Source organism: Crocodylus porosus, unplaced genomic scaffold (assembly GCF_001723895.1).
Source record: "Crocodylus porosus isolate Cpor-Errol unplaced genomic scaffold, CroPor_comp1, whole genome shotgun sequence".
Classification (NCBI taxonomy): domain Eukaryota; kingdom Metazoa; phylum Chordata; order Crocodylia; family Crocodylidae; genus Crocodylus; species Crocodylus porosus.
In genome coordinates, this window is record NW_017728916.1 from 139811 (window position 1) to 156615 (window position 16805).

General features: G+C 40.7%; 1 protein-coding gene across 1 annotated transcript; it reads right to left on the minus strand.

Moving 5' to 3' along the window:
• Positions 1 to 270: 270 nt before the first annotated feature.
• ZC4H2 (zinc finger C4H2-type containing) lies at positions 271 to 16485 on the minus strand. Its single transcript, XM_019536190.1, has 5 exons — positions 16311 to 16485; positions 6906 to 7077; positions 5520 to 5692; positions 2861 to 3023; positions 271 to 1698 (listed from the first exon to the last, which is right to left on the minus strand). The coding sequence occupies exons 1-5, from the start codon at positions 16361 to 16363 to the stop codon at positions 1585 to 1587; spliced, it is 675 nt and encodes a 224-aa protein (XP_019391735.1). The 5' UTR covers positions 16364 to 16485; the 3' UTR covers positions 271 to 1584.
• Positions 16486 to 16805: the final 320 nt, after the last annotated feature.

The following is a 16805-nucleotide window of genomic DNA, read 5'->3' on the forward strand; positions in this document are numbered from 1 at the left end:
CTGGCCTAGAATTGCTTGGGAAATGGCCTTTTTGCTTTCTTTGTGGAAAATTTAAGCTTTTAAAAAAAATGACATTTTGGTGAAAAAAAAAAAAATCATTTTGTCAAAAACCCAATTTTTAACAACATTTTTTTCAACCAGTCTACTGGTTGCATCTGCACAAGACACTGACTGTACAGTTGTTACTGCACAGTCATTTAGGACTAGCATACCTAAATGCTAAATGACTGTGCAGTAAAAGTGTGTTACTGTGCAGTAGCATCCCCACACAGCTTCCTGGTGCTGCTGAATGTGCAGTAGCTCGTTACTATTGTGCTGTAGCATCATGTCACGTTTTGTGCCATGCGATGCTACTGTGCAGTAATAATGAGCTACTGTGCAGTAAGCGTCTTATGCAGACGCAGCCAGTGAAAAGCATACTAGTGAAATTCCCCATGACTTCACTGGGCATTGGGCCTGCCTGTATTCAAAGGCTGATTTTTGATCCATACAACCAAGAGGGACAAAGACACACAGAAGAGTTAATGTTACAGTCAATGGATGTTAGAGATGAGGGATCTTTGAGAGTTTTCTCTGAAGAACCAAGTTCATTTCCTGGGCTACAGAGCATTGGCAATTCACAAATACTTCTGACTTCAGCCTTAGTACTTAATCGAAGTCAGTCATATGAGTGCTGAAACATGGCCATGTTAAGATGCTAAAATGTAATGAACCTGTGTTATTCTCAGCAGTTCATTGGACTGGTATGATGTGGTTCTCTCCCTAGATTTTACGCTTGGTCTGTGGGGATATGACAATCAGACCACATTAATCTGAACCCCAACTGCATGTGTTGATCTCTCATCCGTCTAAATCCTTGTTTTCTCTCATATACTTAAAGCCTCTTGATAAAATGAGCTGTGGTCTACACTTAGCCATGTGCAATCTTGCTGGTTAGATTAAGATATAGTTCTTTAGCACAGCAAATGGATACTCAAGCACTTCTATTCTTCAAGTGGCATTTCCTTAGGAGGAGAAAATTAGAGTAACTTTTTTTAAAAAGCAGACATAAAATTAACTGCAGTAACACTGGATCATTAAGAATGTTCTGGTATTATGGCCAATTCCTGCTTTTTAGTCAGATACTATAGTGGTAAACAGTGCAGAGAGGGAAAAACCTGGGGAACATTTTGGCGGGTACAGTAGAAGTAACTCACATCTGTAGTAATTAACTATAAAACATGTATCCTCAAATGGATCTTCATGGTAAGGATCATCTCTCCTTTTCGGCAATCAGATTTATGAAGTGCCCACTGGCATTTAAACTACTTGCTTTAGAAGTTCCACTCTGCTTAGCAGTCAGAAAGACGGAATGACCGAAACGTGAAAGTGTAGCACCATCAACACGTCTCTTCCTAAAACCAAAACTTGAGGACTGGAAGGAAATTCAGACATAACAGAAACATTGTGCTTACATCACATTAAATAGAAAACAATGGATAGATCATACTTGAGTCTGCACTTTGATAAATTCTGGCCACGTTTACAGTTCTACTGGAAAGGGTTTGGGATGGGTCATATGCTTGCTCCATGGTCTCCTATGTCTCATTCATCCTGTTTCCTCTTGGGTTTTTTTGGATTCCGAGACCGGCTCTTTGCTTTGCAGAGCGGGCATATGGGTGCATTCCGATGAATTTGTTGGTGGCAGGATAAACAGGCCTGAAATGAAATATTGCATCCTATTACTGTTTGGCAAACTCATCAGTAAATCCATAAATCCTGGTGAGACATACTGTGTATTGAGCATCTTATTTTAACTCATTCCAAGGAAAAAGTAATCAAAGCTCCATGCTCTCAATACCAAAACGGAACCAACTTTTGTGGTGAGGTCCCTGGATTTTCCAAAGTCTTCAGGCCAAATGAAAGCTCAATGATTTACTGAATTAAATAAACAAATGAATCAATGGTCAACACAACCTCCATGTCATTTACTCCAATATTATATCCCAATTTATTTTTCTCTTTTCTCCACATTTTGTCCAGTACAACCTCATTAGAACAAACCCCGTTTATGATAAATGCCTTGCTTTTAATCATTCCAATAGCAGGAACCGATTTTTTTTTTATTATTATTATTATGTTGCAGCAAATTGACTAACCCTCCTTTAATGGACTTTTCTCCTGGTCCCACAGGGGTTCATTAGAACAAGACTGCACTGTATTAAGATGCCTAACTGGATCAGAGAAGTGGTTTTGTAGTCCAGCTGCAGTTTCATAGAATTTAATCCAGAAGGGGTCATTACACCGTTTATATTGACCCGTATACCAGAGGCCTATATAGCTTTTTTTTCAGTTCCCTCTCTACTGAGCCCAATAACTTGTGTATAACGACAGCACAGCTTTCAGTTATGTAGTTATTCTTCATCTGAAAACATCACGAGGTGGAGAATCTACCACTTTCATTGGTAGATTGTTCCAATATTTAATTGCCTTCAGTGTTAAAATGTATGTCTTCTTTCTAATTTCAGTGTGTTAGGCTGTAACTTTCCACTGTAGTTCTTACTAAATTAACAAAAAGACCTTTTTAGATGCTGGTATTTTTTCTCTGGGAAACTGCTATTTCTCAAGCTCAGGCAGTGCTGGAAGAATGGAGGCCTGCTGCCTCTCCCCCAAGGGAGATTCTCCAATAGAGAGCATGATCCGCTCCCCTGCTGCCTGCTACAGTTCTGGTAGCTTCTTGGGAACTGCTCTCGATTCATCCCAGTGTAATCAAAACTGGAATTGGTCCCATTTTTTTTTTTTTTTTTTAAACACTGATCATTTCAGAACAGAGCATACTCCAGTCACTCAAGAGACAAAGTGCCACATTCCACCTCCTAACCTTCATCGGAGGTGGCTGTTGTCTGAAAGTTGCCGTCTGTCTGGTATCTTGCTTCCTGGCCACTTGTAGCTGTTGGGCAGCAGCTGCAGCTGCTGCCAGCGATTCTGGGATGGGAGGTTCCTGTGGTTCTGTCTGCCATTCGGCTTTCTGCTTCTCAAAGTAACTGCACGAAAACAAACCAAAAATAGAATCAGCTGCTGACCCATCCTTTATGTAGCAAGCATTGCTGGTAATAGCTGTTCTGTGTTCGAATATAAAGGACTGTACTCATCCCTGGAGGGGGGTGGGTCCTACAAGAGACAAATGACTTACCCTAAGGACTCATTTGAACCATTGTATTTCAAATGGGATCAAAATGAATTGATGCATGTCACCAATTCTAATGGTCGATTGCCCTGCCCATGCCCCCACACCTCTTTCTAAAGGGTTCTCTTTAACTAGACCTCGACTTTATAATAAATTCTTTTTTATTAACCAGGTATGTGTGTTTAAGTAAATTAAATAGCTTAATACGCTTTTTAAATTCAAATCCTTAATTTTCATACTAGAAAAATGAGAATAACATTTCTTGTTAGATAATTTTTTTGTACTTGTGTTTTGTAATGAGCTGGTTTGGGAGAGAAATAGGAATTCTAGTCAAATGAAAAAGGCCAGAACTTTAAAATTGTTTTATTAAAATAAAATTATATTAGATATGCCCCAAATCCATAAGAAAAATAAGTTTATTAAAACATATTTTGCACTGAAAACTAAATTATTTATACAGCAAGGGATGCATCTTTAGCTGGTGGATTTAACTAATTGATTTCTGGTCACCAGGTCTTTCAATATTTTTTAAACTAGTAGATCTTAGCTTAACACACCTAGATTTATTCATAGATGTGAAAGGAAAAAACAAACTTCCCTGCTTTTTGCACTCCCATTCCATTTTTCTGGATAAAGGAGTTACTGAAATGACCTAGAATAAATAAACCAAAATAATTAAAATATTTCTATGCATCTGCAAAAAGGTTACAGCTATCAAAAGCAAGTTTAGCCCTTCAACAAGCACTAATTTCAGGTACTTAGTCAATTAATTATCTTCTTCAGTCCTATGTTTGGCATCATTCATGGGCAGTAAACATGTGCTGCCAAAATGTTTCTTCCTTTTTTTAACTTAAATTATTATAGAAGTTTATTATAAAGTTTAGGCCTCAGTTTAAATGGTCATAATTTGAAACTTAAAATGAAGAATTTTTTCTTTAAAGTATTTAATATTTTCATTTTTAGTGATTGATTTGTATTTGCCCTGAGTGTTAAAATATAGCTGGTGACCATAACCATAAGTCCTCTGACACCCAATAAATAATAAAATAGACTGGTAAAACTGGACAGATCTAACCAATAACAGATATAGATTGCAATAAGTAGTATAGCTATTTGGGGGAAGGGGGTTATGCAAGTTAATAAAATATTTTACAAAAAAAAAAAAAAAATCAATGTCATGTTCTTGTTTTCAGTTTTATTTGCAATCTTAAGACGAAGAAATGCATTCATTAGTCACATTTAATCTAAAGCTTTAGACATGAGTTCTGTGACTCGTTTCATATCTTCTAAGGCCAGAAGGGATGAGATCATTCGCAGTGGATCAGCAAGAAACCTGCAGACCCTACTCTATTATTACTTCATACAAGAAGCCAAAATGGCAGAGTTTGTCATTTCTTTCTGACGTGCAAGGAGCCATTCTTTGCAGAAGCATTATTAACTTGCCTTTCTGGGTCTCATATGGGAAGAATGTCATTAATGCTTTTACCAGAGATACAGCCATCCGGATTCAGTAGCTACTGCACCATAGCATCTCACGTAGACATATGCTCTGTCAACTACTACAACAGATATCAAACTAGAAGTTGTAGCACTGATGCTCGAGGTTGCAAGGTCCACAGAAACTCAGTTATTGTGGATGAACATTGACCAAAAGTGGGGCTGCAAGTCCTAGTGGGCATTGCGTGGTCATGACCTGACCCGAAATGTAATTACGGGCCAAAAAAACTGGAACTCTTTATTGGGTGCATCCATCACAAGATGCCTTAATGCGTAGTGGACTGTTCTACTGCGCATTAGCATGTCACAGTCTACTGTGCATTAAGTGTCACCAAAAAAGTTTGCCTTTGCTCCTGTACATTAGCTCAGCTACTGCGCCTTTATCTAGTACCTCCTATTAGAGGTACTAAACTTAATGTGTGCAGTAGCAAAAGCGCATTAATGAACATGTAGACGTGCCTGTGTAGTAGGATGATAATCCTGGGTTCCTCTCCCACCTTATCCTATACCCATGCTAATTTAGATGGAAGATATGGATCCTTTAGAAAAAGCACCATGTAATTAAAAAAGAGACATTTAACTGCCCTTGAATTTTGCAGTTTGGAGCTGGAATTTGCTGCTTGGGCAGTTCTAAATTAAACTTTCATCTTTGCCCCAAACTCAGATTGAACCTTTTTATAGGCCTGAAAGGAGCTGACTCACTTTTGTTATGCGTATATGAACCCCCATCCCCTCTTCATTAATTGCATTAATTACATTTCTTGCTTCTCAGTTTCCACCTTCCAGCCGACACCAGAAATATCTTGCAAAGCATGATTGGCTAGAATGCCAGGTAGTGCTTGATCTCAAGACTTACTCAAGGGAGAGTTTTTCTTCCTCCTCACAGAGATCTGGCAGCCTCTGCAAGCCTAGAGTCATCCGCAAAGCATCGACATGCTCTTTCAGGGGCTTGTACTCTTCATGCAGGCGTCGAGTGGATTCCAAGAGCTTGTTGAGGTCATTCTCAGACTGCTTGATGGTGTTCTCCATCTGAAACAGGAGGAAATACTTGCTTAATGGATTGTTTCATTCACTAGTCTCTGAACCCTCAGCCAGAGATGGCAGAGTACAGCGATGTCCTTTTGAGAGCAGAACTTTTCATATTGAAATTGTTAGAGAATACACAGACAATGACAAGGTCAAATACAGAGGGTAGAGGAGGGGCAAGGAAGCAGTTCTTAGGCAAGGCATTGTCTTATCAAATATGTGAGGCAGTCTCACAGAAGGATTCATCTTATACCTTTTTCTGCACAAGAGGAATAGCTAAAAGGCTGGATTGCTGAATAAGAAGCTTTGAAAAGATTCTTGCTCAGTGTTAAAATGAAATAAAACCACTCTGCTAGAGCAGGCCAAACTTTTTGTCTTGTTTCAAATTGTGCCAAACACCCTGGGTTCAAAAGTTTGATTCTGATTTTGTTGGGAACCTGTTAGACAAAAGGAGTAAGAAAAACAGCAGACAGAAAGATAATGTGATAGGGAAAAACAAGGTGAAAGTAGACAATGTTAAGGAACAGCTGGGAGGAAGAGAAACAAATCTCATGATAAATAAATGTAGGCTGAATACAAAGCACCCATTTGTGCCTGCCTAAGACTTGGAGTTTTTCCTTTTCTACTACAGATCCCAAGCATCCCTGTAGCTAGAAACATTTTATAACCATAGGGTGTAGAAGCCATGGGTTTAAAATTGCAGTCTTCTAAATATTGCATTTTCCTTTTTTGTGTAGTGTCCCTTCTCTTGCTATTTCTCTTTACTTCCTTAGTGCTTAGTGTCTCCAATCAAGGACAAAGGCTCTCCTATGTTAAGAGCTGTACACCTCAAAAAGCTACAAGCTATATCCCAGCCAATTACAAAAGATGCTAAATTAGATAGGACTCAAAAGGTTATTTACTAGGAAATGAAAGGAAAACATTACTGTGGCTGCTGGAAAAAAGTTATACCAACAATGAGCTGGGTTATCTAGGCCCTGACCCCAAAATTACACCTCATGCCTGTTACTAAAAATCTTCTTTGATACAGATAAGCATCAGTGGTGATTCCCATCAACATATCCAACATCAGCTGAATGTTCCTTGCCTGGTGTCAGTGGAGCCCCAGGTTGTAAATCTCTGATCTGTCAAATGTAGTTTCATATGAATTGCCCCAGAGGGATACATCTAGATATAGATATTGATATATGGCTCACACTGTCCACAGGCTACATACCACATTGATATCAGCATGGATCAGCCTCAACTCCTCCACGTGGGCCATTTTCTCCTGCAGCAGAAGGTCCATCTCCTGCTTGTATTCCTTCAAATGCCTCTCCTCTGATTCCAGGGCTTCAAACTCTGCCTTGAGACGTGCCTTGATCTTTTCCATCTGCAAAGTTTTATTCCTGTAAGCCAACAGACATTATAAACCTAAAGGGACAACTGCAAGTAAATTCTGCTTAAGAGAAATCTAAGAGACATAACTGTAGATGCAAGCAAATGTGTTCACCACTAGCAAGGGTCTGGCAGGAAAGAGTAGACAAAACAACGTATGCTTGTGAAAGGGTGATATGGTCTGTATGGAATCCTAGAGCTGTGGAACTCCTCAGGTAAGTACACTGCTCTGTGCATATTTTACAGCACTAATTTAGAGCACTATCAAGTGCTCTTAAACATGACAGAAGTGCAGTGTTTGGTGTGGGTGCTTCTGAACCTCCCTGTACTTTCCCGGCTAGGAGGCAAGGGGTGCTCTGCAGCCTTCTGGTTGCCTCCACCGGTCAGAATTTTGACTAGCATACAGAACTTATTTGCAGTGCTGTAGGTTGCAAAAGTGCTGTAAAATACAGCACTTCAAATTTAATACCTTGCTTAACAAAGGTTCATTTGAAGCGCTGTACCCATTTTTATAGTGCCGTAAAGCTGTGCCCTTCTGTTAAGTCACGGCAATAAAGTGTTTTAAATAGTGAAAAAAATCAACTTCTGTACACACCCTTAGGTTCTAATCCCAGCTCTATTGCTATGTTGTTGTTTCTGTTTTGTTACATGAAATAATCAAATTGCATGCCATGAAACTGACCATGATTTAGCAGTCAGTATAAACCCAGACAGATATCAGTACAATTAACTGTAATCAGTGCGTTGTGAGTAAACCTGGATGCTAAGAGAACAGAATACCAGGTGCTACGAGGTGATATTTACACCCTTTGGATTTAAAGTGGGCTCTGTGAAACAGACTATAAAATGGAAATTATGTCATATTACCAATTATGCCAATACTAGTTTGAGCCACTGAAATGTACACTTCTGCTTTGTGCAAAGGAAGTTCTAGAGCAGGGATTCTCAAACTGTGGTACACATACCCCTGGGGTATGCAAGACATCTTTTGGAGGGTACATGGTAGAAATTGTGTAATAGCGGATTTAATTTTTATTATAATAATAATTGCTGTTTAAGGGGTTAAAATATAAAACATATGCTGGTAGGGGTATATGGGCAGCTGGTAAATCTAATAGGATAATAGAAGCTCTGATGGCATTTCCAAACATCTAAAATCCCACCTGCAGTTTATAGCATGTTCTTTTGATTCTCAACCAAGCTCTTGCCCCTTTGAGGCTATTTGGACCTGCCACTCCTGGTTTTTTGCCTTCCAGTTTTTGTTTATTCCTTTTAAAATGGTACCACCCCACATTTCATGCTTAAAAGCCATGCAGTCTGGGCAATGTCTGTCTTTCTAAAGCTAAGATAGAAGGTCTGGTTGTTCAGAGACTATGCCTTCTATTGTTGTGACTTAACATTGGTTCAGGCTACATCAGTTTGAAAACGGTTGACTGGACAGACAAGAGACTCTTATTTCCCAACCCAATTTAGCTAGGGCCATGGGTGAGTTGTACTCCAGTCTTCAGTTTCCAAAGACTAGTAATTGAGCTTGCTTAGATCTCCAGTATCTCATGACTTCACTTCAGCCACTGCTGCACAAAGCAAGATTGTGGCATTTCTGCTTAATGACATTCCCTCTACTGCACTGATGATTCAGGTTTGGCACCAAGTACATTAAAGTGACATAGTAGATTCCCTACATGAGTAGGAAGAGGCTTGGGAGAAACAGAGTTTTATCTACATTTAGATAGCTTGTTCCTGCACCAATTCAAGCCAATAACCAAGACTCCCACAAAGTTCAGTGGGAACCATATTGACCCCAGAATGTATTTTCCAGATTCCTGTATTTATATGGGATTTTATTTTATTAATTTTATTTTCCAGATTCCATTATTTATATGGCGGATTTGGTCCTAATGAGTGCTGTGTGCCTCAGCTGTCAGTGGCCCTGATCTGCTTTTATGGAAAAAAGAGCAAGGTAAGACTGTTGTCTTCAGTGGGATTTGAATTACTGCACGCTGCAGTAATTGGCTGTAAACTTTTTTTCTGGGAACTGACGGCTGTCAAACCTGGGAGGCAATTGTTCATTTCACAGACTAAAGCTGCTTCCCTCTCCAGCACCCGCAGACTTATAGAAATGTATCTCCTGGGAGTAAGGGGTCATCTAGCCTGATGTCTCCTTACGGTGCTTGTTTCATAAGCATAGGATGATAGCGTTTAAAAACCCCTTGCCCGTACCGCGCCCCCCCGCCACCAGTCAGCATATTCTGAAAAACCTTCCGTTTCCTTGAAGGGCTCTAAGGGTGAAAGTGAATCTCCTCTCTTCTCTCTCTCTGTCTCCTACTAAGGCTCCATGTTGACACTACTCCTACAGCATGGTTTTCCTTATTAACTATGTAGAGGAGATTTAAATCTGCTTCAAGATGGTGATGCATAGTCCCTTCCTTCTATTTCTTTACATGACCAAGACTCACAAGGCAATAACACAAAGCTGTGTCATTCACATCTGGCTCCTGCTTACAGCTGTACTAAGTGCTCCTCTGTGAACTGCACTAGGAATAGTCATCAGACCCTGCTCCAGCTTTCATTAGAGCTGTGCTCACCAGCTGTGCTATTGTGAAGGCTATGGCATTGCTTCTGCTAAGCCTTCTCTCATTTCCCCTGGCTTCCGGTTCCTAGACTGTACTGATCAAATACAATGCTTGCTGGGGTCTCCAGCACTTCTGATTCCACCCCAGGTGTGTTTGCAAAGTCGTTAAGAGCTTCAAGCAAGTAGGAAATGAAAGCCAAAGCAGGATGCCAACATTTGGTTAAGAAATCAAAATACACCTAACAAATTTCAAGAGGAGCAGAATAACATTTTTGGGCAACAGATTCTATCTACCCACTATGACTTCTCTGGGTGGCAGTAAAATTAGAAGAATTCCCCCAGCTCAAATCAAGAACTGAAGGTTAGGTTAGCTTCAGATCCAAAAACAGTACCACACATTGCATCTCTCTTGTGCATCATTCCCATCTCAGGACTGTCTGGCAGTGATAATAAGGGTGGGGGGGAGCATGACACAAATCTTTTTGGAAGTCTGAATGAGAGTTTAAATGCTTCACTGCAACAAAGCAAAGAAAAGGTCTTCGTCACATGACATCATTTGAAAATAGTCTTGAAAATGAAACAAAAAAATCTCTTTGAATGAAAAGGTCTGAATTAATGCTGCTTCTGATCAGCATGATTGCAGCAGGGAGCAGAAAAGCTGGGAGCAGAGATGTATGTGCACAGTACAAAGCCAGCTATAGAACTGGGTCAGCTCAGAGATCAGTAAAAGACATTTACAAAGACATGGGACATGTATTTAAGCTTGCTATGAATGCTTTTCTAAATATACTTACTCATCAGACCGTGACTTTTTTTTTTCCCTACAGATTTTTAAGTTTTAGTTGCTTGATGAACATTTTATAATGACATACATTAATGTTTCATATGTCATATGGTAATAAAGAAAATATATGTTTCATAGAGATAAACATGAGCATATGTTGTTTCACAAGGAAACCAACTGTCTCCGTTTTGAAGAATTGGGGTCAGTCCAGGAGGGCAAAAATGGCAGCTCAATGAACCAGTTGGGTATCAAGGTGGAGGGGGGAGTTCAAAAGTTCTGGGTGGAGTTTATGCATCTAAATAAAAACGGGAGTCCTGAAAACTCCCACCTGTGCTCCAGGGGAACCTCACTTTTGTAGTTTAAAGTTCCCCACATGTCCCTGTGTATGTCCAGAACTGCCCAACCTGCAACAATGCTGAGCAGCTTAACTACCTCATAGTTAAGCCCATCTGGGACTAGAGATGAGCCATTCCTCAAACAAGCATCCTGACAGGCTCAATCCAGAGGGGACTGAGAGACCTATAACACTCCAACAAGGTTGGGATCCACACACAATGCAACGGGGGGCACCATTTTGATTTAAAGCATAGCTGGAGGAGGAGACGGGGCCCCCCATTTTATCTATGTTACATTAAACAGTCATTGGATAGAATACAGAAATCATCCACCCCTGACTGAGTGCCTTTAACATGAGATTGCAACTCATGTCCTTTCTTGCGTTTTTCCAGCCCAGTGAATCTTGAATTCTTTTCTGCACAGCAACAAAGCTTCAAAAGGCTGGATGGAAGGGGCCTCCACCCACAATAGGCTGGTGGTCGGACAGTGTCCTAGTGGGGCCACATGAGTCCTTTGTTGGAACTAGCCCTATAGCAATAAGTCTTCCCCTAAGAAAGCCAAAGATCATGTCAAAACAACTGGCTACCTGAATGCATCGATTTTTGCAGCCTGCGGCAATGCTTCTGTCAACAATAAAGCAGTTGCTGACTTGATTTCCGTTCCAGTGGCTCAAGCCAAAGTTTATTAGCCTGTCAAGGATTAATGGTCACTTAAGAGTTTTAAAAACTACAACAGGGTAGTTATCGGGCAATGACAATAAAGCTGTTATATGTTGTGCTCTCAGAAGTAACAGTGCTGATTTTGCCTGCACAAAGAGAAGTTTACTAATTGGTAATCTGATGAAAATCATGAAGAAAAGCTGCAAAGTATGGCATTATTTCTGGTAGCTTGTAGCAAGTTTGAAGATACTTAGCAAGGAAATTTCTCACCAATTACAGGGGCAAGAAAGGTTTTAGAAAATTAATGTATTTTTATGTTCATATTAAATTTTGCTGTTTACAAAAGGAAGTGAATTAATGCAATGAGTCTTCGGGTATGTTTTTCTTAGGCCGTGTCCACATGAGCAGGGGTATGCACTTGCAGCAGCACAAATATGAATGGCACAAATTTGTGTCGCTACCTTGTGCTGCAGCGCATGCCCCTGCTCTTGTGATTTGCAGTGGGACACATTGTCCTGCTCCGTGGGTGGGGGTGGGACTGGCTGGGGCATAGCCTAGGGCTGCCCGCTCCCCGGTTTCCACATGCTGCAGACCCCCGCATTAAGGCACCCTGCATCCCAGCCAGCCACTCCCTGGCTAGCTGGGGTGCAGTGTGCCTCGAGCCAGCCCATGGCTACCTGCTCCCCTGTCTCTCCATACCTAGGTGCAAGAGCTCCGCTGTGGAGCCCCATCAGGCATGTGGAGCCCTGTCTCAAGGTACACTGCACCCAAACCAACCACAGAGCAGCTAGCTGGGATGTAGCATGCCTCAAGATGGGGGAGCAAACAGCTCCCTGTGTGCCTCAGGATGAGGGCTGCCTGCTCCCCCGCCTCCATCTTTGTTCCAGCACATAGCACTTTGGCATGCTTTGCATGGCTTGGCAGGGGGGGAGAATTTTTTTGCTCCCCACAAATCCTGATAGAAAAATTTGCCCCAGCGCAGCAAATTAGCAGCACCGCACGCGGTTTAACAAACATACAACACGTGCAGTTTGTGGTGCAGCAGACCATGCCACAAACCACACATGCCTACGTCTGGATCCTGCCTTAGTGTGCAAATAGATGTCATCTTGTGACACCATAACATTTTTTATGGTTGCACGATTTGCAAGCAAGCAGATGTCCTAGACCTCTGTCATGCTCCAAGTGCCTGTCAATGTTGCTGTGACCAAAGGTAGTTGCAGTTTGTGATGCCTTAAATGGAGGACATCTGCTTGCTTATTGCACACCTTGGGAATCTCCCTGGAGGGGATGCCCTTACCCAAGGTACATGTCTTCAAGTGGGGAAACCCCCATGAGGTGCAGAACAAGTCAGGGCACCACAGCCAGATACGCATGCTGCAGGAATCTCCTGCAGGGGGGGATACCCATGGTGTGCAATAAGCAAACCCCACATTGGGGGGTTGCCTCTTTTGCAGATGCATCACTCAGGACTACTGTCCTACAAAATCAGGTCCTTGAAGCTCCAAGTGGCAGAGGCCCCACCCAATGGAGCAGAGGCCCCAGCAATATCTGTTGACACCAAGGAAGCGGATCAGCTGTCCCAGGACACATCCCAACACAACTGATCCTGCTCCAAAAACCACATCTGTTTATAGGCTTACAATGTTTATATTCCAGTGTCTTAGAGGTCAGGACAGGTATTTACTTAACATGCTCTGAAGAATCCTATTCAAGTAAAACTGTATTGTGATTAACTGTTTGTTTTTCAATAACATCTCAGGGATGCTAGTCGGTCTCTGACAAGTTGAAAACAACCTCTGCTCAGAAAAGCTTGCAATCTGTGATACCAATCCTGCACCCAGATCTTCTGATCTTTGCATTTTTGTAGAGTATCTTTGTGTTCAGTGGCACTCTGTCCAGGTGCAAGAGTTTGCACTGGCAGATTTGAGGCTGGTGCAGAGAAGGAGTATCATAAAATGGGTGGGAGTGATACAATCCAAATATTTATGCTTGATTAAATATACAATGAATTTTTTTTAAAGTGGAGTCATTCTCTTCTAAGCTGTTCCTTTATTTTTTCCAGATATCATAACAGAAGCAACTCTTGAAGAAGGACTTGGAGAAGGATGTACTGGATTTGCCTGACCAATTTCATATGTGGTAATGAGAGAACCTGCTATTCTGAATGTATGTAATACATTTGCATCAAGGAAATTGCTTTTCTCATTTTCTCTTTTCTGTATACAAGTGTCTTGTTAAAAGCATAGACCATACTAATTCGACATTAACATCATCACTGTCTTTGACTCCGCTTAAAACATCTTTAGTAATAACAGCAGCTTTGACTAATGAAGCTAAGAACACGTTTCCTTTCTCTCTATTTTTAAATATATATTCCATTTATTTTTTGAAGACAATGAAAATAGACAGGTTAGCTTCATTGCTATTGCTCATCACTGACTTACCATGTGCTGCCCAAATGATACAGAGTTGCAGTGGTCTGTTTCAACCCAAGCAATTAATTTTTTACAGTAAAAAAACACGCACAGATAATGAACTTTTTCTGTTACAATCTGGCCGCATAAAATATTTTTGAAAATAAAAGACTTAATTTTGGTTATCTAATTGAATCTGCCCTTGCTTCTTCTATTCTTGTCTTTTCTATTGAGATGCTTATACTTCTCTTACCCCTCTAGTATCTACCCGGCATCCAGTAGCACATTAACCAACATAACTAACATCTGTCATGAGTGTTTCATTCTCATTCTCTCACCCTCTTCACTGGGGGAATCCTGAGGGTTCACTTAAATGGGCCTTAGGTCAGTGTGACAACCAGAATTCACTCTTTGACAGTTTTTAAAAATGTTTTAAAGATATTCATGTCATTTTCTTGGTACCACAATGAATAAAGGCAGTACTTACAATAGTAAAGTGTATTAAATAACTACAAGTAAAAAGTCACCTTCGGACATTATCATCATCAGAAATCTAAATGTATTTGACGTTGCTGAATGCAAGCTATTGTAACAACTAGAGGGGGAAAAAAAAAAAAAATCAGGCAGATATTTTAAATCCTATATTAGAATAATTGAATCTCAGCAGAACTGTGATCAGCCACAGCTAAGTCTGTGCTTTAAAAATTACTCTTGATGTTTCAGCACAAAAGTTTCAGAGCATCACTGGAAGTCTGGGAAATATTTGCTGTCCGCTCCCTTGCTGTAGAGAATTCCAGGATACAAAGAAGATTTTGTGGGGTTTGGTCTTACGACACGTACTCATTTGTACTCTTTGCAGGAGAAAAGATTGGGCCCTTGCCTAGCAACATAACTTTCTCTTTTCAATTCTTGTCATAAGAGAGTCATAATATTTTGATAAGGTGCAATAATGATAAAATTACCATTACTGCCAGCTCCTATTTTGTGCTTTTGATATCTGTTTCTTTTAATAATCAGTTAGCAGGGGATTAAAGCTGATTGTGCTGCACTGGCAATTTCTGATTTCTTATTATTGATTCCCTCTTTTAAATTTTTCAATACAAAAATATACAATACAATCCATGATGTGGATCAGCATAGTACACACACAAATAAATATATACAGCTGTATCCTAGCCAGGGCTGTTTACTGCATCTTCCATTTACTTGCAAAATTATTGCAGTTACTTTCCCTACAACCATGAGCCTTTACTATTAAATTCACAGATCCGTACTAATTGCAGACAACTGAGGAAATAAGCAAGCCATGATGTTCAGAAGTCAAAAGGCGCAAACATGCCATTTAAAGACAATCCATGCCAGTGCCATGCATTGCAGTTTGATTGACTCCCCCTGCATCACATCCTGCAATTCACTGCATGAAGGACACTATATAAAAATTAATGGTAGATTAGATGACACAGAAGAGTGGAGGGCTCCAGCTGCCTGCCTTCCTGGTTGCCTCTCTAAGGAAGGCAGAAGCAGCTCTAAAGCTATTATGTCCCTGCTTCATCACCCTTGTAACATCTCCCCACTCCCCTTGGCCCCCAGAGTCCTCTATAAACAACAGAAAGAGAACCGGGAAAAGAACCTCCACGTTTTACCCTACCCCCTCATCCCCCGCCTTTTCTCCAAAATGGGGATGAAAGCGGGAAATAAACCAGCTAAGCAAATCTCTGTAGGACACAGTTTTTGTTTGTTCCCACTACGACCCCCACAATAAACCCCAAATTCCTCTGCAGTCCATAACAGTGTTGCAGTATATATATCCTGGAGCCTTTGCTAAGCAGACACTATAACAGGTCATTCTGGCTCACCAACCATTTTAATTTTTTGGAAACTACTTTCCAGCCCCACCTCCCTCATTTTTAGAGCAGCCCTTCTGTTTCCACATGCACTCATTATATCCTGCCATTGTTATGCCCACTTCTCCTCTATATCCCATTAAATATGTGCATTATGCAACCTGCAAGAAGGAAGTTAAGAACGGATGGGACCAAAACCTGCAAACAAACCAAAAAGAAAGCAACCAAAATTCTCATTCTAGCAGTGTACAAGAATTTTAAAAAATCCTTATGCTGCTGTTCTTTAAACAGATTAAGGGGTTCATCCGCTGCTACAACATACTCCTTCCCCTCCTTTTATTGCTTGAGGGTAATTCTTTGGAAGTACATGATAATCACCACCTTACAATTTGCTTCCACAGGCATTGGTTGTCAAAAGCAGTAGCTTTCTACTTTTTTTTGTTTGTTTAAAGAAATATGATGCCCATCTTCTATCATAAGGGCTCTGATTTTTCTGGGGTGCTATGGGGTTGGGGTTTTTTTCATTTGGTAGCATAACAATAGCTACTTTCAAGTCAGTGTACATTATCTATGCCATAAAGAGAAAGGGGAAAAAGCTTCATGTAACTGATGCTGCACAAAAGAAAACATACCTGATCTCTTTGATGCTCTCCAGTTTGCACATGATTTCTTGCTCATCAGCCATGCTTTTCACTCCCAATTTAAACCTCCTGTTAAATGTGCAAATGCCAGGAAAGAAAAACCCATACAATAGACACAATGTAACCACCCCCTCCAGGCATATGGTCTCTGAGCCTGTGCAGTAAAATCTAGGAGGAGCTCTGGGAGTTAGAGTCCAGTTCCTTATTGGTGCCCAGGCACATGGAAGCAGGGAAGACTACAACACCCACAAGGCAGAGCAGAGATTTCCTACTCCTCTTCCTGCAGCCACACTTTAAATCAATTTGTCACAGCTAATAATGTCAAAGGTTGTTAGGAGGGCAGGGGAGCAGAGTACTTCCTCCCTGAGGTTTGTGGATTGTTTTTCTTTCAATTAAACCAATCCAGCAATAAATAAATAAGTATTAAGGGTGAATTTGACAAGTCTAAGATTTGATGGGAAAAGACATTTTAAAATAATCCCAGCT